Source organism: Dermacentor andersoni, chromosome 8 (genome assembly GCF_023375885.2).
Source record: "Dermacentor andersoni chromosome 8, qqDerAnde1_hic_scaffold, whole genome shotgun sequence".
Classification (NCBI taxonomy): Eukaryota; Metazoa; Arthropoda; class Arachnida; order Ixodida; family Ixodidae; genus Dermacentor; species Dermacentor andersoni.
Genome location: NC_092821.1, coordinates 83,295,758 through 83,321,420, shown reverse-complemented (window position 1 = coordinate 83,321,420; position 25,663 = coordinate 83,295,758). Strand labels below are relative to the sequence as shown.

General features: G+C 42.4%; 1 protein-coding gene and 2 long non-coding RNA genes across 5 annotated transcripts in view; 2 read left to right on the top strand and 1 right to left on the bottom strand.

Annotated features, from left to right (window-relative positions):
• The window catches only part of LOC140212911 (uncharacterized), a 96,055-nt gene extending 73,832 nt beyond the window's left edge, over positions 1-22,223 (top strand). For both annotated transcript variants that reach the window (XM_072284027.1, XM_072284026.1), the window contains exons 11-12: positions 20,801-20,938; positions 21,988-22,223. In XM_072284027.1, the coding sequence (XP_072140128.1) occupies positions 20,801-20,938; positions 21,988-22,203 (354 nt within the window). In that variant the 3' untranslated portion in view covers positions 22,204-22,223. The remainder of the gene's footprint in view (positions 1-20,800; positions 20,939-21,987) is intronic.
• The window catches only part of LOC140219832 (uncharacterized), a 92,723-nt gene that overhangs the window by 45,634 nt on the left and 21,426 nt on the right, over positions 1-25,663 (bottom strand). The gene's annotated exons all lie outside the window — the stretch shown is intronic.
• On the top strand, positions 686-11,983 carry LOC140219831 (uncharacterized). Of its 2 annotated transcripts, none has more exons than XR_011896067.1 (5): positions 686-1,088; positions 1,840-1,930; positions 6,069-6,254; positions 8,072-8,233; positions 11,878-11,983. It is a non-coding gene; the product is annotated as an uncharacterized lncRNA (long non-coding RNA). The 2 variants fall into 2 exon arrangements; XR_011896068.1 differs by having other exon boundaries at positions 6,040-6,254.

Below are 25,663 nucleotides of genomic sequence, written 5' to 3'. Positions count from 1 at the left end.
TGCCGAGATGTAACGATTCAAGCTTTATTTCTTCATGACCTAGAATGCAACACCATTAGTTCCATGTGCTTTATATATGGGTAATGTTATGACACAACTCATTATTTACCCGTTCATTACATGCACCAACCAGCCCAAATTATCACTATACTAGAGATTATGGACGCATCGCAGTGCATTTTTTTGCACTTCATTGCAGCACAGGGGTTAGCTATCCCCAGTAGCGAACGCTTCGGTTGACCTCCCTGCCTTTCTGCTTCTTGCATTCTCTCTCCCTTTGTATAAAACGCACTAACTTGTGGGAGAGAAAGTGTTCTCCTCTTTTAGAATTCAATTAATTGTCAAGCAATTATATTGCAGTTGCAGTAACTGTATCGACCGGGTCCCGGTCGAAGAAACCAACAGCAGGCGTTTCAAGACAGCAGTGAACTGTTATGTTTATTGCGCTGGGCATTTTATACCAGAGCGAGGGAAAGGGGGTAGTGGAAATAGAGGGCAAGGAAAGGCACGTGTCGTTCCAGCGTGCCAAGATAGCTTGTGCTCGTTGAACTGATACGATACAGTAACTAGAGCACAAATGCGAAAACGAAACCGATTCTGAAAACGAAACCGGCACCAGGGGGCAGCGCGCGCTGCGCGTCCGTTAGGAGTGGCAGACGGAGCTGCACATGTGTAGTCAGCCGGAATTTTTCGTGTCGTGTTGTGTTGTAAAAGTTGTTAATTTGCCGTAAATATCTCTTGATTTGTACTCAAGAGTGAAGCAAGACTCCAAGGAAGAGAGATTGACGCATCGGGAGCGAAGGACAGAAACGATGGATGGTTACGCTGCTTGGGTCTCGGCACGTTCGAATTGGCAAAGTTCCGAATTTGTCGCTGTGTTTTGTACGCATGTGCGCTCGTCATTTGCCGTCATCGCGCGGAGATATTTGCGCTGGATGTCTTTCACTTCGTGTACAAAACTCTGCACGCTGCGGCATCGAAGAAGTTGTCCTGTGTTTGGGTGCACGTATGCGCTTGGACACGGATATATCCTGCTTGCTCTCAACGGGTGTTCAACAGTCTACGCGCACTCGTAACTTGCTCATGAGGTAAGTCCATTTTAATCTTATTTGGTTTGCATAACGTAGGTGTTAAAGTGATGTGTGGTAAGCTGGTGTCGCGAACAGAAATATTGTTCCAAAAGACCACTATGCAACGTCTTAGGGCAAAACTGACGCATGAATGGGGAAAGGGATCACCCTATCTTTTCAGATCGATTCCAGTCGTAGCGCGATCAGCTCGATCGCAATTTCCGTGAGGTACTTCTAACCTTTTGCTCACTCGCGTTAAAAGCGTAGAATAAAACTGCGTTCAGTTGCGCACTTGTATTGACGCTTGTATTGGCTTGAGAGCATACTGTATCCGATACAAGAACTTCTGTTAAAATACGGAAATAAACGTTCGAGGCAATAGCAGTCGCTCACTACCTGTGATCGTTACTTTCTTGCTTGGGTGCACGTTTTAATTGTGACCAGAAAAAAAAAGTTCTTTGCTCTGGCTGCTCTGCTGTGTTTCCTCGGTGCAACTTTTTGCAGTGCAGCAAGACGTGTTGCTTCGAATGATGTCTGGGCAGTCAAGGCATTCGTGTCAGTAAGCAAGCAGTAAACGGGGTATCAGTGCGAAAAAAATTGGACATACAAGAGAAGCGAATGGTACCATCATTGACTCTTTTATTTTACGAATAATTCAGTTGTATTACTAAAGCGGAGAGTGGATATGCATGAAAGTCAGATTGTATTGATACTCAGCAAAAACAAGGTAACTTATCATTACTAATCAATCCTTTTCTTTTACTGAAAGGCAAGTTGCTGTTGTGCTGGAGCTGAGAAGAGGTCTGCTGCCTGCAATGGGTCCATCTCTCTCAAGTTATCGCAGTATTGTAGCTCTCAAAGTGAGTGGATTTTTTTTTCTCTTAGCTATTTGCCACCTGAATCATGACTGCCACCTGCCACCTGAATCAAGCTGTGTAGGTGATCACTGTTAGGGACATTGGAGTGCTGGTGGACAAGCACTCCTTTATGATTGCAACGCATATGACAGAGTGTAGCTGTGGCAGTATGCGAAGGTGTTCATCTATAAGCCAAATTAGGTTCTTTGAGGTAATATGTTAATATATTGATGACATTGGATTGTGATCTAGCAGGCAAAAATGCTAAACAAGGAGGAGTAATTTTAATTTGCACTTGGTAAGATGTGCAAGCAATTCAGGCTGTTACACATGAAATGGGACATTTGTAGATGTCTTCTACAATGCTGCAGTCCCGAATAGCTTCAGAGTTTAGTGATACCACGATAATTTCTCTGTAAAGCGTGCAGCACAGTTTAGCACTGGGGGAGGCTGGCATCAACAGGCGTCTACTTACTTAGTTAGTTAATGGGGTTTAATGGCGCAAAAGCGGCTAAGGCTATGCTGCGCCAAACATGAGGTGTTTTAAAATCCAGTTAATGAAGGATAAGGCTTTGTTAATAATCTACATTTTATGTAAAAATCCAGTGTCGTCTAGAAATTTACGAACGTCACATAATGGGACTAGCGGATCATCACCTAAAATTAGAGCAGGGTGTAAAGGTATGTGTAGTTGACATAATTTGTGCAAAAGTGTTCGTCTGTGTGTTTCAGTCTGCGTACATGTGAGTAATATGTGCATAACTGTTTGTGGCTGTTGACATTTCTCGCATGTTGGTGTGTCTTCTTTCGTAAGTAATTGTGTGTGAGGTGTGTGTGCCCAATGCGTAGTCGGCATAAAACTACATTGATGAACCGCTCCTGATGGTAGCATGACTTCCACTCGCCAACTATGGGTTTCGTGAGATGTAGTTTGTTGTCAGCACAATGGTCCCATTCGCGTTGCCATTTCGCCGTTAAGGCTTTTCTAATCGCGTGGATGCTGTCTTTGTATGGAAGTGTTGTGTTATCTCTTTGTTCGCTGCCATCGATGCATATCTATCGGCTGCTTCGTTACCCAGTATCCCAACATGACTTGGTACCCAGCAGAAGTGGATTGATCTCCCATATTTGTTAAGCGCGACCATGTTTAGTATGTCCCCTAACAGGGGTTCACACTCATATTTTAGGTTTAGAGCCTTCAGTGCACTTAAGGAATCAGTGAAAATGACTGTGTTTTTGTGCTTGCCAGTGATAATCTTTTTAACTACAACCCATACAGTGTAAACTTCAGCAGTGAAAACAGAGGCATGTTTTGGTAGACGAATGCTTCTTTCCCAATTTTCTGTTACGGCCCCTACATCCACGTGTTCTTTTGTTTTGGACCCATCAATGTAGAATCGCATGTGATTTTGATATTGGTCCTGAAGAGCACGGAATTCTTGTATAATGTGGTCGTGAGGAGTGTCTCTTTTCCTTAAATGTGTTAATGTCCACTCGCACAACTGCGTGAAATCGTACCACGGGGCCAACCATTCTGGTTTCTTGGCAACCTGGAGGACTTCGTGGGGAATTTCATAATCCCGACACTATTGCTCATACCGCAGTACAAGTGGCCTAATCATGTTTGGTTTATTTGTGTAGTGTAAGCGTGAGTTGCACTGTGTGACGATGTTGTAGCATATGTGTTGCGGTGATGACTGAATTCTGAGTACGTAAGGAAATGTGAGGAATGCTCTGCGCTGCTGTAATGAGGGTTCGTTACATTCAACATATAAACTTTGAATAGGTGACGTCTACTTACTGTGAAGTTCAAATGAGGTGTTACTGTTAGGGTGGCTATATATAATTTATGGTTTAATTCTAATCTTGTATGAGGCAGACATAGTTTACCCACTTCGTTAAACAATAGAGATGTAATATCTATGTATACAAGTATTACCCATTCATTTATGCCATTTGGACAATGGCAGAAATGCATGGGTAATACTTGTGTACATAGACATTACATCACTATTGTTTAACCAAGTGGTGCCCCTGCATGCTAAATTTTACAGGGCTATTATTTAGTAATGTCAACTTTTGTTGTAACATTAAGGCACCTTTTATATTATTACAGATTACCACCATTGTGTACCATCATAGTGTGATATTTACACTAAATGTATTTGACTTTGCTATAAAACCCTGCACAGTGGTGCATCATGAAATGTTTTTCTATAGTTTCTGGCCTCAGAATGCACTTCACGTTATATTCTTGTTTGTAACAAAACTATAATGCAGGTTTCTCTCCTTATATTTTGTGGCACTTGAAGCTGCGGCGAGCTAAACCACTAGGCAGCAATACTGGAATCGCTACTGCGTGTGGAGCTGTCTTCAAACACACACACAAGGAATACATAATTGCTTTTTTAGCGCAAAACAATGGACACAAGAAAGACGACAGAACAAGGCGCTACTCTCAACTGACATCACTTTATTGCGTCCCTCCTTTGTAGACAGCAGAATCTAGAAGAACATGCGCTGTGAACACCATGTGCAGGAACCACCAACATCTGATCACAAGAGCACACTCATACGACAGAATCCAAAAAAAAAACCATATTGAGCACTGTACAAGGTTAAAGAAAGCGCACTAATGCACTGTGACCCCAATGACTGTATGAAGAAAGCTTCCGATTACTCTCTGGCGGTGGTATCACGGCTCTTTTTCAAAATCGTAGTATCACGAAACATTGCGAACATAAGCGATTCATACCAACAGGCACAGGTTCCCATGTGGCTCAACATTGTAAAATATGGAAGTGCAAAGCCATGTTTTGTGATACTATGATTCTGAAAAAGTGCTGTGATACCACCGCCCGAGAGTTATCGGAAGCTTTCTTCATACAGTCATTGGGGTCACAGTGCATTAGTGTGCCTTCTTTAACCTTGTGCAGTGCTCAATATGGTTTTTTGGATCCCGTCGCGTGAGTGCGCTCTTGTGATCGGTTGTTGGTGGTCCCTGCACATGGTGCTCACTGCACATGTTCTTCTAGATTCTACTATCTATAAAGGAGTGACGCAATAAAGTGATGTCAGTTGATAGTAGCGCCTTGTGCTGGTCGTCTTTCTTGTGTCCATTGTTTTGCGCTAAACAAAGTATTTATGGATTCGCACATACTAGCCCGCCAATGCATTGTGTTGAACGCAAAGAAATGCTGCTTTGCCTTCTTTGACTGTGTTGCGGGCACTTCTGAAGTACTGTCTGTCCAATAACCTTGGTGGCATGGAAGTGCCGTCCACTTCTATGCGTTGCTTTCTGTTTCATTGTGGCATCACATCACATTATATTCATAATGTGTATGTACTTTTTCTAAGATACCCATATTCCTATCCTTGTGTTATATTTGCTGTCGCATTATTTATGTGCAAATGACCAGTGCTCCAAGTTCCATTTTATCGCAAAGTAAACTATTGGTACCTAAACAGTTCTGTATATCAGAAAACCAAAGCCGAACTGCTGAACACTATCAAGCAGCAGCCTTAGTACAGTGTCAAGTAGTCAGATTTTATTGGTTATGCAGAGGCGCACAGCGTACCTCTTTATTACTTGCTGAACAATTAAGCTGTGTGAAAACTGAGTATTTATGTAGCTTCAACCACATGCTATTGGCCATTGTTCCTGCCCTCAGCAAGTGTGGAAGATTATCATGGCATTTCTTTTTCTAACTCTTTTTCCTTATTACAGTGGGATTACTGCATGTGTAAGTAGGAAACGGATCACATAGGCAATCAAAAGCCAACAACGTGTAAACTTGGAACATTGATTGTACAGTTTGATGACCCAGAATAAGTAGAAATACACCATAAATGATTGACGATTAACTTTTACTTGACACAGGGCTAGAGCATACAGTAAGCATACTGTATGCTCATACGGTGTCACATCAATTTAAATTTTAGTGTAGCTTTACAGTGTACGCTTCTATTGTTGCATTCTGTCAGAGGGATGGTAATGTTTCACGTGTCTAGCAACTAGACTGTCTATATACAGTAGTAAAAATGTGCGAACTGTATTTTTTAATGATTTGATAGAATGTGTAGAACAATAAAGCCATACAATCAACGCACAGTGATGTGACTTTCTCTGCACATGTTGCAGGTTCAAAAAAGTATGGTGGAAGCTGTTGCCAAGGTTCCGACCAGAAAGGACAGCCAGTATAAAAGGGTCCACACCACTGATCTCTACTACAGGGGATGGACAGCACATCGAGCACCCTCGACTGAAGCCAACCTTGTCCCAGAAGTTGGTGCTTCACAACTTTGCGGCAGCACTTCGTTTGCACGGGTGTGTGGCATTTCTTCCCCTAACATGCCTGCCTGATGTGCCATAACCTACCCAAGCAGTGTTTCGAGGTGTCCAGAATTTTTCCATTGCAGTGTCTACAGTGTAGCTAACATAAGTGGCGTGCAATGGGGACACTGGTAAATGAGAAAAAACTTGATGTAAGAGAACACTATCGTATACGGGTTCAGATTGTCATAAAAGCGCTTACCAGACATGTAGAGACCTCCTAAAATGTAAAAAAACCACAAAGAAAAGTTTTTCGGCAGCAATATAATCTGATCGCACGCACTAGTTAGTCCACCATATGCCCTGCTTCCAGGACAACCGCCTGCATGACACCGCATTTCCACTGGCTTCACCTGCATCCGGTGCGGTGTGCTGCATCCAGCAAAACATTAGAAATCACTGGTGCACAGTGTTTTCTGTCCCCTTTCTCGACACCTACTGAACACATGGTAAACTGTTTCCAAAGCAAAAAAACAGAGGGAAAGGGCTCTGAACACATTGCATTTTAAAGTGGCTGGTACTGGGTAACGCAAGTACTGTGGCATAGTAGATTTGCACCAGGCAACCTGGGCGCCCAAAAAGGCTGCTGTTTACTTGCAAATGGCCAACGTATTGTGAGCATGTTGAAGTTCTTTTTTTATTCTCATCGCTTATTTAGCTAGTGGAGACAGCTTTCACAACTGGAGAAGAAGCCTTGGAAGCATGAAACACTTCACAAAACCAGCTTCAATATAACGTGTCTGCATCACAATTTCATGGCTGCATGAGTGAACCCTCTGGTTAACATGTAAGAGTGTTCATGATGTTTGCCATGCATTATCCACTTTATTTACAGGTCAACCCTATCTTGAGATTTAAGCTGATGTTGCGTTTAGAGAAATTATGGCCAAGAGCCAGCTTTTGAGAATACAGATTGAGCTCGACAGATTAAACGCCAGAACAAGTCGTTGAGGATTTCAGATCAAGAATCTTCAAAGGCCAGTTCATTTAGTGGTGTTAATATTCTGCTCAAAGTTGTTGATTCTTACGTTCATATGGTGCCCAAGCATTGCGGTAACAACTTCACTTTGAGTACATAGCAAGGGTGTATTCGACGTAAGCTGCTGGCTTTCTTCTGTGTTTTCAAAAACTGGTTTCTTGTTCAGTTTAAATTTTCAAATTTTGCATTGTTTGTTAGGTGTTGTGTCCTGTTTCCTTTTCCTGCAGCTTCTTAGTTAACCATCTGAATAGTGAACACAACTTGACCTTTTGCTTGATTTTCTAGATTACACGCCCTCGATGCAAAACAATTTCACTTCGAAACTGCTTGTACTGTACTGAAAGAATAACTTGAAGCAGCCATAGCCACCAATAACACGCAAAAGATTATATGAAAATTGTAATATTGTTTGTTGATCTACAGGGTGTCTTAACTATCGTGCACCAAGATTTAGAAATATGTAAATGCAATGTAACTAGACAAAATGAAGGTAATGTTGTTTGCCGTCGCTTGGAGATACTCTGATTATATTTTGCATTCTGCCTAATTACATAATTCTTAATTAGTTAATAAATATCTGAAATAATTAAATGAAATGTGTAAATGAAAAGTTGTAGAGCAATATGAAAGCCTCCTTATACACTTTTTTGTTACTGTTACTCATTGTGTGCTACATAAAAGTGTTTTTCCAAGGAATAAGCCTGCGAATACACATAAAGTGTCTTGAGTGGCCAGTCATGTGTCAGTTTTGTGGTGCAAAGCCACGAATACACCTTAAATGGGTTCTTTTAAGAAAAAGACTTGGCTCAGAAAATTATCCTTCTTTATGCAGCCTGTGGAGACAAGGTTTCTTAGACATGGCCATGGCCCTCAAGCAAGATGCCGAGGCCACAGGCAGTTCCTCCAGTGACCGTGAAAAGGTCCCCTGGGGCACAAGTCTAATTTGGCACCCCTACCTTTCTCCTGCAGCTTTTCTGTCTACTTAGCTAACCAGGTGGGTCAATGATGGCAAAGGTAAAAAAGAATCAACAGCTTCAAACGTAGAACTTGCTCAAGCTCAACGCATTTTTGGTGTGAAGTTTTTCCCTTATCATTTATCAAAAAACGGGTAATAAGTATATGATATAGTCTTCATACGGACGCCTCTTTCCCACAGAGAATTAGCAGTAAAAAAAGCAGCTTATGAAGGCTTGAATATTAGCTAGGATGATGTGGCATAGATAGGATAATGATTATGAGTGTTTCTGGTAAAGGTAGTGGTAGTAGAGTGAATAATCAGTTTATATATGGATTAAAAGACATTTCGTTCCAATGCCAGAATTTTAAATCATCCCAAATAATTCTTGCGTTTGATAGTCTATGCGCATTGAGTGACAGTGCTTTTTGATGCTTGCTTCTTGCTGACATCATTTTTATGCTGCATAATTCACCTGTTTAAATTCCCTATTTCTCCCGTTCAAGCAACTTTACATTCATCATAACATACCTTGTAGATGAGTTCCAGAAACTCGCTGATGAGATTAGGGGGCGGCGTGCACCCCAGGCTTAGATATGCATTCAAGAGCCTCATATCTTGCAAATGTTAGAAATACTCCTGCTAAGCAAGTTCTTGGTGTCATACAAGGTTATTTGCGAATACGAATTTGCCTAAATTTAGAAAACAGTCAATCTAAAGCATGTCAAGCAATATCGCTGACAGTACACACACAATCCAACGGAACTAAATACAAATAAATATAGCACCAAATGCAGAATCATTGGCATGATGCCATTCTTTCAGTGGAGTAAAATCTGTCCTGCGTTGTAAATCTGGAATCCTTTATAATCACTGCTACTAAATGCCTCATGAGGGTTGTGACGTAAAATATACGTGTATTTATTCCTTGTTTTTTTACTTTAATACCTGATAATGCTTAAACAGTAGTGAAAGAACTGAGATCACGGTACTTAATACTTTATATTGCTCCAGAAATCTGTTTTTCTGCCGATCGCAGCATTTGACACTAACAATTTTTGACAGAAAATGTGAGACAGAAGGCACATAACACTTAAGGTGGTGCTATTCACTTTGATTGTTTGGGAACAAAACTCATAATGTACATGTTATGGCCCTACGTGTCATTGCCTTTGAACAACAAAAAGGTAGGGGGTTTGCGTTTTGCAAAACTGCATGGAGGTTTTTACTGTGTGCAATTAAAATTAGAAACCTTCACAGCTGATACTAAATGCATTCTCCACAGCTTTAGGTTATACAGGTGCACTACTTTACACAGAACACACTCTTACCTTATCACTGCCCACACTCTTAGGCAAAGTTACACCCTTTGGAGTGCCCCTTCTGCCACACAATGATAATCGTCATCTGCCTTGTTGCGTTTCCTTTCTTTAACGCTGCGAGCCCTGTACTTTCCAGTAACGAACGGCATGCACATTAACAGCATGATAGCATTCCCGAAAGGAAAGTAGCGGGCGTGGCGTTTTAAAGAAAGGAAACACATCAAGGCAGATAATGATTATTCTTGTGTGGCAGAAGGGGCACTCCATAGGGTGTAACTGCCTAAGAGTGCAGGTGGTGATTCAGATTCTTTAAAGGTGTTTCATTGTATGGGATGGCACATCGCTCTTCACTTATTTGCAGAATATTGCATTCCGATTGTGTCATATGAGATGAATCCATTAGAGAGCTTTAACTTGCCCTAAATTTATTACAGGTCTGTACTGGCAAACTGGCAGCAGCTTGCAGTGCTTGTGGAAAAACAATTGTAACTGCCATATTATATGTAACTGCTAGTGCACAGGCATCGGCAGCAGCAATGGTTAGGGTACACTTGTTTCTTCTGTTCTGGGGTATGCATCCTCCACGAGAAAGTAGTTTTTTTCGTCTTCCTCTTCTACCACATTGGAATGTGAAATGGGGTGTAATTTGTAGGGTATACTCTTGCATAAACTTCATGAGCATTTATTTTTGTCTGTGCCACAGATCATTTTTGCTACCACTATAAAAGCAGTTTACAGCACCCGTAGGGAACAATCTGTGAATCTTTAACGAACAGTAAGGATAATGAATAATCGAATAATTTTTAGTAACTTTCAACAAATTTAACACTCTTTGCTTTCCACTGTGGTGTTTTTCAAACTGTAATGTTGGCACAAGGTTTGTCTGCAGGATGTCATTTTGTGTGAATGAGTGCACTTGTGCGCATAACACCTCATCGTCAACAATCTGTTGCACAGAATGTCATTAGCTTTCGTATGCATTGGTCACTATCGGCTGCTCCTTTGTTAGTTGGAATGTAGCATTTATGTAAAGCACATTTGATGTTCTAACAAAAAGCATTATGCCCTCTTCTAATTCTCCTACTTGATGCCTAGTGCTATAATAGCATGGTTGACACCATGAGAGTCAGTGTGGTGTATAATTGTGTCTGGTGAGGGGGGGGGGGGGTGTACATTAACTTAAGCAACTTTTCCAGACCACTTGAATCAATATTGTGGAATGCTGGTTTTTTTTTTTTTCAATCACTGTTACCAAGTTTCACTTTGGTTGTGGCAACAAGTTTAATGTAGTTCGCTAGCACTCCTGCCAACACATATAATGTGCAGGCATCTGTGTTGAAAAAAAGACCAGCTAATGGTTTGCGAGGAGCTAAGGTCCATTTAGACCATTAAATTTTGAGCTTACACCGGTGGAAATAACTGGTGAATGAAAGCACACCCAGGAGAACTGACCATAATATTTTCTTTCAAGATAATAATGCTGAAGCTTTGAACTGCATATGAACTGACTTGTTTAAAAAATGACCCATTTCCTTGTTCAAGTAAGACAAAGGTTCCACAGGAAGACAGAAACTTGAAGCCGTCAACAGCAGCATGAATATAAACAGCGCTCGACGTTTTGCAATCTTGCACCTGGTTATCATATTGTCCATCCCATTTTTTTCCACAGGCTGTTCTTTACTGTTTTATGGTCATACCCAGTTTAATTTTAATGTCCCTATTTTTTAATATTTCGTTAATATATCTTTTCTTCATCGCCTTTTAACAAAATATATATTCGTAATGTGCCTTCATTTACCGTTTGCAGTGATCTTAACCAGATGCATCTTGATACAAAATTTATTTTCCCTAATTCTTCGTTTTCCTTTTCCAAAAGTGCAAACTGTTTATCTTGATACCTATTTTGTCTTCTCGGAAGATTAGGTCTACTGGATTAGTGACTGCTTACATGTGTACATCATTTTCTGTTTTGGTCACCCCTACTCTTTGCAAGAACTGACAGTAGTGCTCATACCCGCTCCATCACAATCACCACTGCTAAGCACACCCTTCCTTCCTTTATTTTAACACTTTGGCTTCTCTTGACCTATTATATGCACCAGTTTCTTCCCCAATGAGGCTAGGGGCCAGTGAGCTATGCACAATCCAAAACAACACAGCCAAGGAAAACATTTGCTACCCTAATGACAAGCACCTATGTCGAAATGTTGGCTATAGCAACATCCCTTGTTCCAACAATGTTGGTCTACTTACATGTTTTTCTAACACAGAAGTTACTGCTTTGTCGTGTTCTGTGATTATACTTTTTTGCCGCTTTCTTTAGGATGGATATTCACGAATACTATTTGTTTCTCCTAACAGCAGCAAGTTTATCCTTGCAAGCATTTTGGGTCAAGAACAACTTTCACCAGGAAGAAGTGCAAGACGAGTGATTGAAGAAAATAAAGTTGCTTCTGTGATCTAAGAACTTGAGGACTGAAATGTTGCACCTTTGTGTATATATGCTATGCAGTGCATTCATATCACAAAGTGCAAAGTGTTTTATCTCTGCAGCCATGTCAATGTGTTGGCAAGACAATTTTCTCAATGGTGACCTGCTGCTTTGTCTATGAGCTGCCTTCATGACATTTGCATTTAAGGCGATGTACTATCGTGGACAAAAGTACCCTGGAAGTGCGAGCGTTGACCAAATTGCATTTCTGTTCAAGACCGCTGAAAACAGTGGGTTACGTATGCACATTCTGAACGCAGATGGTAGCACGGCTGATCCCAGCAAATAGTGCACCATAAAATTCGGTCGACTCTCGCACGTCCTGGGCAATTTTGTCCCCGATGGCACATTCTTCGAACAATGGATATGCTCTGCAAGATGAAATACGGGAAGCACCTGTACTTTAACGGATATAGTACAGATTTAGCATACGGAGTCTTTCGTTTTCTGAATACGGCAAGCACCTGTATTTTAACGGTTATAGTACAAATTCAGCATACAGTGTGTTCCGTTTTCTGAATACGAGACGCACCGTACTTTTACGGTTATAGTACAGATTCAGAATACAGAGTCTTCCGTTTTCTAGATACAGAAGCACTCGTATCTTGTATTACGGTCTCTCTTTTACAGTTGTCCGTTCTACGGAAATGACCGTTCTTAATTTACGGAAGAGTGTTCGGTCACAAATTACCAGCAAATTTTCTGTAAAGTAAGGAAAATTTTTTTTACAGTGTGATGTTTAGGTTGCTAACGTTACAAGGTAATAAAATTGGCATACTGAAATAACAAAACAAAAAAATCCTTATCACAATAATACCGCTATCGGGCTGCTTACAGCCGCACCTTGTAATGGCCGCACAGTTGTATCGCGGGAAATTTTGTTTGGACGATAAAGGGTAAGTCTTGCTGTCTTGTCTTGGCTCGTGATGAACAATGTTGCTATCGAGGTTGCAATAAATTACTTCGCTTGTTATGAAGTTGATTCTAAATGCTGTTTCTAACAATGACAAGCAGTTTTTGTGCACCCATTTATAAGTTAACATATTTATCGCCACCAATTCAAGAAAATAACTTTTCCTTCTCGTGTAGCAGTGCACCGCCAAAATGACGCTCAGCGCGCTGAATTGCACTTGCTCAAAGTGCACTCAAGTTTGTCCGTGTGACAGGGTTATTAGCCTGTTTTGTGGCCTTCGTAAATCGGGCACTCGTTTAAGTGAGCTCTTGTTACGCAATCTGTTCAGTGTGCATTGGCATAAATACTTTTTACAATTCGCTTTCACACTTTTCTTCTTTGTTTGCCTCTTTCTTTCCTTTTTTTCTTTTTCTTTTTACCTCTTAAGCTGTAAAAGTGGCATAAGGACAGACTTGGTTTTCCGTCTTTAGAAAGGTCGGTCTGTGGCCAAAATCTCGTAATAAACAGTTTTTTTAAGGAGTGCAGCAGACTATTTAGTTAATAAGCTTCCGGCACGCATAGGTACCTCCGCCCTGACATCACATATATGCTTCTGAGGCCTGCAGTGAGTTTTGTGTCTCGCTCATATTTCGTTTGTTCTTTTTCGCTTACAGTCTATATTTTTTTTTTTTTTGGCTGCCAAATATGCATCAGAAAAGCACTCTTTATTGTGTTTCGAATTGTTTCTAGTGAGCAGTGCAATGTCCAATGTATTGAATATTGGTATTTAAGGCAGTCCATATCACCTATAAAAAATGCATGGTTGTATCTGTAAGAGGTAACAAAAAATTTACCAAGCAGTGTAAAAATACTTTATTTGTGCCTGTATGCAATGTATTTAAAAAAAAAAATTAAACAATATTTTGCGTTGATGGGTGATAGATCGCAAAAGTAGTTTTCAGCTTTTTAAAGCGCACTAACAGCTATTTATGCCGCAGTTCTTCCTTTTGCAGCAAATAGCATTTGGCGAGCCAGCAAATTGAGCAATTGGCAAATTCTTATAGGCCTGCCTGGCTTCAAGACGAGTCAGAGAATTACGCTTTGTTGTATCACTAAACCCTTATCTGTTCTCTAGAAAGAAAATGTGGCGAAACAATGATATTGTACTCAATTTCAAAAGTCCTTTGCAGCACTACTGAAGATGTGAGGCGTACGCAGATAATATCCGTGCGCGCCGGAATACAATTCCAGACACACCTGTCTGGATATTGGTGGTTGAAAAATTTAGAGTTCGTGATACGTTACATGACCTTTGTACATGCGCATTCGATACCGCGAATGACACTGCGGGCGAGCATACGGAGCGTAGCACATAACTGAGCACATATCGAGGGTCTTTCGCATTTACTACTTGCTCTGAGATCTGCAGCTTCTCCAACGGGGCAAAGACATTTAAGTTGGAGTTGGGTACAGCGAAAGACTCAGCCTTCGCTTTTTTTGCACTGTAAGTAGAACACACTGCAAACCTATTTTGTCAAGGTTTTGCTGTCGCTCATATCCAAAGTAACATACATTGAACATTACAAAAACACATGGCTTACAAGAAAGCTAATGCGCTCGCTACAAATATATTCATATTCAAACAGTCACTCAATCATCGCGACCAGTAATTGATACCTAAAACCATGGTGTCGAAAACATTAAGCAGCCAAATGTTCAGTTTTGCTCTGCGATGAGCCTGGTACAAAAAAAAAATCTAGCGCTAAATTCCGCAGTTTTGATCGCTCTATCTTTGGCAGCAAAGAACCGTACATCGATCAAACTTTACACATAGAGAGGTTCAGAAGAAACCTAGGAACTGCTTTTCGCTGGCTCAGCTGTTTTTATCAGCCCGCTGGCCTAGCTTTCGTCTGTCCAATATGTTAAAGAAATACTCCATTACTCTGCCTGAGAATATATATATATATAAATATATATATATATATATATATATATATATATATATATATATATATATGTGTGTGTGTGTGTGTGTGTGTGTGTGTGTGTGTGTGTGTGTGTGTGTGTGTGTGTGTGTGTGTGTGTGTGTGTGTGTGTATACCATCTGTTGATCTTTTCGTCAGGGAGATGCGGCGGTCCTTGCAAATTGTCTTCGTCAGGATCAAGACATCCAAAGTCCCCTTGCAATTTCTTTTACACTAAAAGCCCGGATGTATCAGCCTGAAGTAAAACAGCGCATTGGCGACACGCTGTTCTCGAAATGCGTTCCCGGAAATTTTTCGCAAGACGTGGATCCCCTTCAGGTATGTTGCACGCCCACACCGATCATCGCTACTCTTCCTCAGCAAAGCGGTTATTTAGGTGTTTTTTATTCGTTTCGTGAAGCTTCACAAAAAGTGTGTATATATATATATATATATATATATATATATATATATATATATATATATATATATATATATATATATATATACACAGCTGCTTTTCTCGGCCCGCGAAATACTCCGAAACGAAATACTCCATTACTCGGCCTGAGAACATATATATATATATATATATATATATATATATATATGTGTGTGTGTGTGTGTGTGTGTGTGTGTATTCAGCTAGCGCGAATTATATACGACGCTACGTATGCATGAATTCACCAGAATGGTATAAATGTATCAAAGCTGCACTGATAGCAATTGCAGTGCTCAGTATTACACATGAGCTTTTTATACGGTGTCGTAGTTGTACGCGTAGTCAACATGGCACGACGATGGCAAGACAACCCGAAGTGCACAGTAGCACTGGCACCCTGCTGTCACCAGGCGTGTCAAAACATTGGCGCAGTGAAGAACGCAGCCAATGGCGTTACTGGCCGTTGCGCCTCTACGGACGACAAGAGGAGGATTACGGAGAAACCTTCAGAGTTTGCCACCGTTGATCAAATGATCAGGTAGATTTAACTTGACAGTTACGCTCGTTTAGTTCAAGCCTGGTGCCGTGTAACGTAAAACTGTTCCAATATGTTCTTATTCCTATCTCCTGGCTTAAAGTTTAGGTCGCCACCGAAGGAAGCAACGGGCAGTAATCAGCAGCATTGTTTTATGAGTTCAGTCAAATGATATCGACGTTCATGGGAGCTCACATCCAGTTGCCTTTCACAGAGCTTAGGATTGCCTACTTTCAGCGATGTTAATTATCTAAGTGGCCGTCGTAGAGGCGAGGAGCACGCTCAAGTGCACTCGTTTTCGGTAGGGCCGAAGCAGCGAAGTGAAAGTAGATTCCCGGATGAGGAAGGCGGCGCCCTCGTCTGCGATTGGTCCGCTCTCCCGTACTTAGTTTGTGGTTCCTGGTCAAGAATCGCGCCTCCGTGATGGAAGGTTAAAAATGGAACTAAAACGAATGTTAATCGGACGACAGTTGGTCAGTGCGTTGTTGTATACTTTCCCAAAGAGCTCTGCTACGTTATATGCAACGCGACAAAGTTTACTACACGCAAATATGCCCTCCGGCAGCTCCTAGCAGTCCGTGCCAAAGCAATCGGTGCCCAACCGCCTTCTATTCTTTTAGAAACCAGGCATTCTTTTTTTTTATTTATTTATTTATTCGGTATACCTACATCGCCTGTACGGCATTATCGTAGGGGGGTTAAAGTACAGGTGGTCATTCTTACGCTATTAAAAAAAGATCTGTTTTGTTCGGCGTATTAATGCATCTTTAACGCGTACACCTTACTTTCAGGTGGTGAGCCCTCGCGGTTTTGTGAGGTCGCGTGACAGACTGCTGAAGTAAGCGCCATCCGCAAGCCTATCGTCAGTGCAGAGGGCTAACGGCAAAGAAGGCGCCGAATCGGAAATAACTACTTTACTTTAGTTTTGTCCACTGATGCATAATTACAATCTAGACGTCATTTCAAATGGGGAATTATCGTGGTTCTCAGGCCTCGCATGACTGATAGGCTACATGGAGGTGGGCCAACAATGCTTTCACTAATCGTGGAGGGCCAAATAAAGACTTGAAATAGAAAGAGCTCTGAATACTTCCCGTTATACCACCACTGTAATCGTAGCAGGCAGTGGTATACACGCCGCTCGTAAGCACAGACGTTGGGTGTGTGCGCAAAGTTCTTGCTTGTTGCGGAAACAAGAACATTGAGCTGTTGCTACGGAGGCGAGAAAACCTTGCTAGGCGGTACTTCCTGCAATCTTATATTTTTTTTCTTTGCAGCCAAGTGCGCTTTGCATCCCTCTGCGCTTTCTAACCATTCACGAGTTGGTTGCGCACGCTCTCTCAATAACGAGACAGCACGATGCTGGCGGCGCCAATAGGGCGCGGATTGCGTGTCGTATGCTCACGCAGTTGACATCGCAATAAAAATTGGTTCAGTTCATTCAGGCGGAGAAGTTCAGTCTGGTATCTTTTCTCTGAGAGGATAAAGCAAGGAGTTCAATAAGTCGCAATGGTGAGTTAGTCAGTGAGCGATCCTGTCACAACCGGACATAGTTCCAACTCATTTTCGGTGACATTAATGGAAATATCATAATTTGTTACCGCAGTCAATCCATAGCTCTTCATGCGAGACAGCCAGTTTTTATTGTGATGACAAATTTTCATGCAGAGTACTTTCTTTTCTGCAATACCCCGCTATCTTATTAGCACGAACATCCAATCAAATATTTTCTCGGACTTATCGGTAAAGAAATAATTGCATTTTACTCTACCGCGACTGCTATATTAAGCTCAAGTGCTCCTGTATTGCAATAGGGTTGTTGCATATTTTAGCGTAGCGCGAAAACTCTTGCAGACCTTTTCAATATGAGGTAAAATATCATGAAGCTCCTAAAAGTAAGATTTAGGAGATTTACATACACTGTCATGATGCAATATGTCCCATAGAGGCATCACTCATATGTACTTCAGTAGAAAATAGTAGCTGCGTATAATTATCGCCGCAGGGACGTCAAATAACGTGACAGGCGTTATGCAAACCGCATGGTATGGGCAGAGTCTGCCCTCATTCATCCCTAGAGTCAGGTACCAGAACCATTAAGCTTCACTGCCTTGTTGTCCCATATTTCCCAAGGAAGGTCTCGTGGCAACATTGTTCGAAATAGTATAACACTCGAAACCGTTCTTAAAAGGGTTGCGCCAGCCTAGACATTTCTGTCCAGCGATGGTATTTCGGAGTCACAGAACTTCGCCGTCACAGTGTGTGAGTGAGTAAATACTTCATTCGAAACCAATATTGACCTTGAGTTGGCGCGGCCGCGAGACCCTGGACCCTGACAACTTCTTCAGCTCTCTTGGTTAGCTTCACTTGCTGGTCAGGGTGGGGGCACTGCAACACGGCCTTCCACTGCTAACTATTTCTTATATGGTGATTCGTGTGGTCTCGTAGTGCGGACGGCCACATAATATTGAACTGATCCGTTTTTTGCTTGCACTGATTACAGGTATTAAGGTAGTAGTACGGATTTTAGTAGAAATAGTCTACGGGGTAGGGATAAGTCAAAAGTGAAAAAAATGGGCGAGTTGGTATGGAAGCATGGCTAAATTCAGAGCGCGAACTACTGCGACGCAACCTAAGGCACAAGAAAAGACAGGACACGGCGTTACTTGCAACTGAAAGTTTATTCGGAAGGTCACAGATTATGTAAACCCGACATGTGGCTATGTCACCAAGCGTCAGGGTGATGGCATAAAAACAGAAATAAATAAAAAACAAACGAAAAAACAAAAAACAAAAATCTCTATTTATCATTGTTGTTATTGATCTTAGGGATAGGTACTGGTCTGGCCGCAAGATTTTGTGGCCACACAAATGCAGGTATGTATCTGTGTCGGAAATGTAAAAAAAAAGACGGGTGTGTATCTGGCAGGTTACATTTGTTTTATGGATTTTATTATATACTCAACGTCCATAACTTGAAGCGTAATATAACTGGCGCATTTTGTCGGCAGTACAGCACCCCCGGAAAGCTTAGAGAATCTATTCATTACCTTATCGGTGTAGAAACTTGATCAGTACTGCGACGCTGCTATAGGCGATAAACTACACGACGTTGACAGTTCATCGCAGATGCCTGTGAAGAGCTGAGCAGACCCAATATTGTTTAGTCAGCTGAGGAAAAATATTTCTTCCTGTCAGACTCACTTGGCGTCACGATCTAGGATGTATATTAGCACCACAGGCATATCCGCAGTTTAGGAATACTTCAAGTATGGCCGAGACCACGAGCCAGATCGCGTTAACTTCAGCAGAGACGCCGACCATGGGGACGTGCTGGCTCTTCGCCGTTTGCAAAGGCAAACGACTTCTGCAGATTCCAGTACGTTGGAGCGAGAATCAATAAAAAGGCAATTGTCGTCCATCCCACTGTAGCACGAAGCTAGGGAATAAAGCAGTGGGTTTCTCAAAAGCTTCATAGTTTCCTTTCTAGCTTCGTGCTACAATTGCCTGGATGAGAATCTTCTCTATTACACTCGCAAATAAAGTCTGCTCAATGTCACAGCAGATCCCAAGACCTTACGTTTTACCGAGGGTCGGTGGTATCAACGGCACAACGGGCCATGCTAAAATCACAGAAGAAGTGCAGGTAGCCATAGGCTTGGCGTCTTTGGAGGCGAAGCGCTGAGCAAAACTGGTTTTCAAAAAAAGTGTGAGTTCCGTGGTTGAAAAGAAACGAGAGTCTAAAATTTACAAATAGCTGCACCTTAAAAACCAGAAAGAAAGTCGACGACCACACCCAATGTAATTGGGAGTTAAATTAGATGACCCGGTTTCATCATTAGAAGGCAAAAGAAGAAGCGACAGCAAGTAAGGTACAAAGTTTGAGCACAAGAATTTCCATATATGCTTACCTTGCAAAACAAAGATCTAAACAAACACCGTGCCAGAACACATTGACCGTGTCTTGCTATTCGAGTCTTGTGAAACAATGCCAAGATAATAATCAATCTAACATCTTAGGAAACGGCCCAATGCAGAAGCGCGAGTATTCAAAGCTAATAGGAGCGTTAACAGGGCGTGGGCGGTTGGGAGCGGGCTTTCAGGATGAAAAAAATGTACGGCGCAATGGTGGAAAAAATGTGGAAAGCGATAGGGCGAGGTCTTCACTGTACAAGATAGCTTGATACCAGAGAGAGAGACAACAATTTTTTAGCTGCGGTTTGTCAAGCCGCAAGGCTACCCAGGGCGTGAAAATGAATCTGTCGTGTTCCTGCTTCGTATGTCTGATTCTGGGGTGGGGGGAGGGGGGTGTTTCTGGGCAATTGGCCATCGCGGTTTCGTTGCCTAGTTTTTGCCGCAACAGCTTCAGTGATGTTGCGTGCTCCACCTGCGGATAATTGTCGCTGCAAGTGGTTGTTAGGTGGTTGTGATGCGCTGACGGCTGTTTCGGAAATTGTTCGATAGTAAGCTATACCCAGGAGCTACCTCGGTTCGAAAATGAGCAAATAAGTGCTGCGCTTTGAATTGTTCCTTCGACATTCGAATCTTCGGCGCCGGGCCCTAGTTTGTGATACGATTTGGTGTCGACTGTAGCTCGAATAGTCCTTAGACATGCTAGAGTAAAGAATTTTTTATCCACGATTCGCGGCAGCCGCCTACACGCAGCGTCTATACCAGAGGCGCAGCAGCTTAATGGGATCTCCTGTCGTCGTTGCACCTGTTGTTGTTGCGAAGAACGCGCGAAGAGCAGTGAAAAAGACCTTCGGGTACATGCTTATAAGAGCACCTAAATTATTATTATTATTTTCTATTTTATTTCTGAGAAGTTTCAAATAGCTGCTTTAAGAATGTGGTCAGCTTGATTAGCCGTAGTACGCCCTGAACATCGGACCATGCAGCTTTCATCAAAGAGTCTAAAGGTATGCGTGCCTTCAGCACTGCCTCATTTTTTTTCTCCTAGTTCTGCGATCTCGTCAATAAAGGCTACGTCAGTGGGCCGTCCTTCGTGAATGCTGACAAAACGATCATTGCTTTCGTAACAACACCGGAAAGGACCACAGTCGTCTACTTCGACAGTATAGACACGCTTCGTATAAAGGTGAGTCGTGCTGCCAATAGTGAATATAGTATGATCCAAAGGCTCTCTGGCCGTGGAGGCTCTCTATACGGGAGGCTCTCTATACGTGGAGTATAGGTGTAGTACATAGAGGTCATACATATACTCTCTGAAAAATTTCTATTTGACACTGTATTCAAAATGAATCTGTTTTGACATTTAAGAAGCTCAACTTCATTGGCAAATTTCCCGAGCATGCTTCGAACATTGGAGGCGCAGTTACGCATCTTTGACCTATTCAAGCATAATTATGATCCCTCATATGCTGCTATTAGCAACTTTCAGATTTCTAAGTACTGCAGATCATAAAAGACGCGCTTCAACGTAGTATCACCAGAGATTTCTCGATAAAATGAAAAAATCGTTACTATATTCAGCACACTACGTTCCGTGATAAGATATGCAAAGTTAACCATAACGACATACCGTTGAATAAAGGCGCAAACTCTTGCTTGACAGGACAATCTTGTTTCCAAGTGAAAAAACATTTCAGCCCCTTTACCCTACACTAGAGGTCCCTTTGGAGGAATAATAGCGGCGCACGACAACCTAAACGCAACAAACGGCCGGTCCAACGAAGATAATTTTCAAATATGGAGGACTGTAAAGCGTTGTTGCAGTTACATCTGTAATATTCGTCACGTCACTTCACATGGATTAAAATTTGTGCGCCCAATGAGATCAGCCATTGCTTCGTACTCGTCAGTGATAAAAAACTAGTTACTGTATAATTAGCGTTGCTCGTATATTACACAAAGCAAGAAGTACTTCTTCAACGCTTCAAAACATGAACTAAAAGCCGTTTACGCGTCTCTCAATTCTTTCAGTTCGGTGCATATGCGCGCACTGTTGCTATAAAACATGGCGATTTCCTTTTTATTGAGTTTTTGCCAAAGATGCGCGCGTCCTAGACTTCTTAATTTTACCAAATTAGTATGGTAATGTTCTGATAGAAAAACAGTCTATTTATATTTTCGCTTTTATTTCATATAATAACATTTCGCACTCACTACGGCATTGTTTCTCTTCAGATCTGTCAATTGAAATACCAAGCACTGGATCTCACCGTAAGCCTAGCTCCTTACGACGTGAATTACGACTTTGATTCATTCTATTGCAACAACGTCAGCAACTTTTCAAGGACTGTACACATCGCGACGACTGTTTTAGACTATATTAAGAACCGTTTCACTGACGGCGCAAAAAAAATTGGTTGCAATGCTCTTGGAAAACCTATTTTTGGCTGATAAATTCGACCTTACTTTGGTGTCGTGTCATCGTCTCTTGTTGCTGTTGCTGGGTACAGCATTGCAAATTCTAAGTGTAAGTGAAGTGTGTGTTCATGATTGTTACCAAAATGTCGCTGTCGTCTTTGACTATGCATTATCACACCGGCACGGTACAACTCCGCGATAATCGTACTCACGCCAAAGACCGGGCGTGGTAACATGACACACAGTACCTTTATTCAATTAAACTGAGATACGTCAGCGTGACAAGGTAGCCATCCTTGTTTTTTGTCATTTCTTCAACTTCTCCTAACCTTTTCTTTTCTCCCTTACACTCTCCCTCTTTTATGTATCGCCGCTCCTGGGGTTATACGGAAATACCCGTACAAAAATGACTGTTGATTAACCATTAATATATTGTTGGGCAATTGTTGAAACAACGGATTTCAACAAATTTTCATAAGTGATTGAGTTCACTCAACCCTTGCACAACAATATTACCGTTGAGTGTTCTCAATGAACAATTGGGTAACTTGTGTTGATTTTTGTAGTTGTTGTTACGGCCGTAACAGTATCACAGCTAATCGCTGTACCTGCGGCTGCTCCCGTCTCTCGCCTTGCAAGAAGAATGCGATTTATTTGAGCCTCGCCAAACTGTCGTCCTCTCATCTCCGAAGCCTGCAGGTCTCGTATGTTCAGTTAAGAACACCAAAGGGAAATGAAAGAAATACAGGCAACGGACTCTTATCATACCTCATTTGTCAACTCGTCATCTGCAAGGGCGCTACAAACTATTTTAGAAGCTTTATTTTTTAAAAATAGCAAAACTAGCAAATAGACACGGTTGCCGCTAGTTTCGTAGTCACATTTTTGGTCGTAGTATTTATTGTTTACGCTACAAATTAGGTTGTTCTTAAAACTTTATGAAGGTTAGTTGATGAAAAAATCTTGCTAATACTGAATACAATAGTGAAGCTGTGAACGGCTTTCGGACTCAGTTACTTAGTAGCAGTTGTGCAGTTGTTCACGCCTCGTGCTTTTTGAAAAAAAGTTTTTTTTTTCTTTTCGGACATCATGACGCACATTTTAGTGGAATGCTTTAACGACGATAAGTGGGACGTTTATCCGTTAATGTGCTTGGCTCACCCAGCTACTAGTCTTCGACTGATGTGCGAGCCTGTTTGTTTTGATGAGTTGCGCGGCAGAGGTCATGATGCCTGTTGGAGAGAAGGCACACCGAAACAGTCGCAGCCACAGTTCTGAAGATAGGTAAGTAATGTCGTTTTCTTGGGCACGTAGCCTTTTTTCTATTCTGACATTGACAAGCGTGAGATGTTAAGCACACCGTTCACTTTCTTCAAGTAAACCGTATGCCCCGGAGCGAAAGCGCGCGATACGCATTTCGTAACTATGGTGGCCGCCGTGGCAATTTTGGGCTCGAGGTCGTGGATACGATCCCTGCGGCGGCCGCATGCCAAAAGAGCGGAATGCAAAAACGCTCGTGCATTGTGCATTGTATGCACGTAAAAATTTCCAGGAAGTCAAAATTAATACGGAATCCCCAACTACAACCTGCCTCATAATCAGATCGTTGGTTTCGCACGTAGGACATAATTATTTTTTTAATTCGTTGTGGCTCATCGTATACCATACGGTTAGTGTGATCACCTTTTGTGCCGCAGCGGCTAAGCGCGCCTCGATTTAGGTTTCAGCTAATGATGGGGCGCACCGCGAAATATATTTCGCCTCGTTGGGATTTGCGGAGAACGGCCAACCAATTAGTCACAGCTTCCGCGCGGTGACTGTACAAGTATACTCAGCGCAAATGAAAAGAGGTGTGGTGACGACGTCGGCAAAGAGCACAGCCGCCGACGGGCTCACCTTATCGCCTATCACCGCCAACTCAGTGGCTATGGTGTTGGGCTGCTGAGCACGAGGTCGCGGGATCGAATCCCGGCCACGGCGGCCGCATTTCGATGGGGGCGAAATGCGAAAACACCCGTGTACTTAGATTTAGGTGCACGTTAAAGAACCCCAGGTGGTCAAAATTTCCGGAGTCCTCCACTACGGCGTGCCTCATAATCAGAAAGTGGTTTTGGCACGTAAAACCCCATAATTTTTTTTTATCACCGCCAAAACTACCGCAGTAAGCATGTTTATCTAGCCCGGCGGGTTGCCGTTGTAGGCGTACTGTACAATTTTAATAGGCGATAACCGAAACATGCCACTGTTCTCTGCTGCCTCTTTGAGTTGGATCGATCCGAATGTGCGTTGCTTTGGAGAAGCGAAAGGAGCGCCAATCGGGGCGTTGTCGCCTCGAGCTAAGCGTCGCACTCGAGCACCATTTGCGTGGTGAAGAATGACGCGTGCATGAAGCTAGCTCACTGCGCGGACGCTACCGCGCAAAACGCGCAGGGGCGTGTGCGCGACGTTCTGCACACAAATCGCGCGGAATGATCGGAGCCACGCCGGAGCGGCTAGCTTCAAAGGAGCGGTACTTGTTGTCACCCGTACAGGCACGCTCACGCTCGCATCGCTCTCGGCGTATCTTTAGGTCATTCCTTCTGCTGGTCTTCTACCCAAAGATTCGATATCTGCTTGGTATCGGCTATGCACTGTCGCGTGGTCTTTGGTTCTGCGAGACAGCCGGGATTATTTTTCCCCGCTTTCCCCAGCCGGGAATATTTTCCCCATTTCTTCCTATTCTCGACGGCACTCGTAAAGAGTGGCAAATTCTTACTTGCCAGTATAGTGTGTACTTCTATTTCGTGCGTAGTGATGTGAAGTGTGTAGCAGATACTTAATCCGCGTAATCTCATTTTCTGTCCACCTTCCCTTCTCACAGGTTGCGCATGCAGCAAATTCCCAGGTGCTAAAGTGTTCTACGCCAAAAGCACCTTGGCGTCGTGAAAGAGACACCCGTTGATATGCGACAGATTCACTAGCAAGCTCGCATCTCTGTTGCCACTCTCCATCAAGCGGGATTTTCAACTATTTTGTGTGCTGATCTGCGGTTTACTAGCTGCCACATGGACGCTGTGAAGGCTTACTTTCGATTTGCTCTGGCGTTTAGTAGTAAAGGATGGGCTACCTTTTGAGGGGAGGCATTTACTTTTGTTTGTGAGAATGTTTACCAGCCTAACCAAGTGATACGTGCGTACTGTAAACAGCAGCACGAACAGACGCGGACGACGGACGACGAAATAGGTAGGAGCACACACGATCGCAAGCTCTACTAAATGTTTACTTTTGATGACAGAGGTAATAAAGGTACTGGTAAACTTGACAAAGGTAAAAATCCGTGCATGCGTGGCAGAAACAGCCACGTGCGACAAGAAAAAAATATTAAAAAGCCATGTCATGTAGAATAAACGTGCGTGAAGAACGAGAACTATCGGACAAATCTTTCCAAAAAGCGAAAGATTTGTCCTATAAGTGATATTACCCAACGAGAAATACTTTTTTGAGAACTGCAACT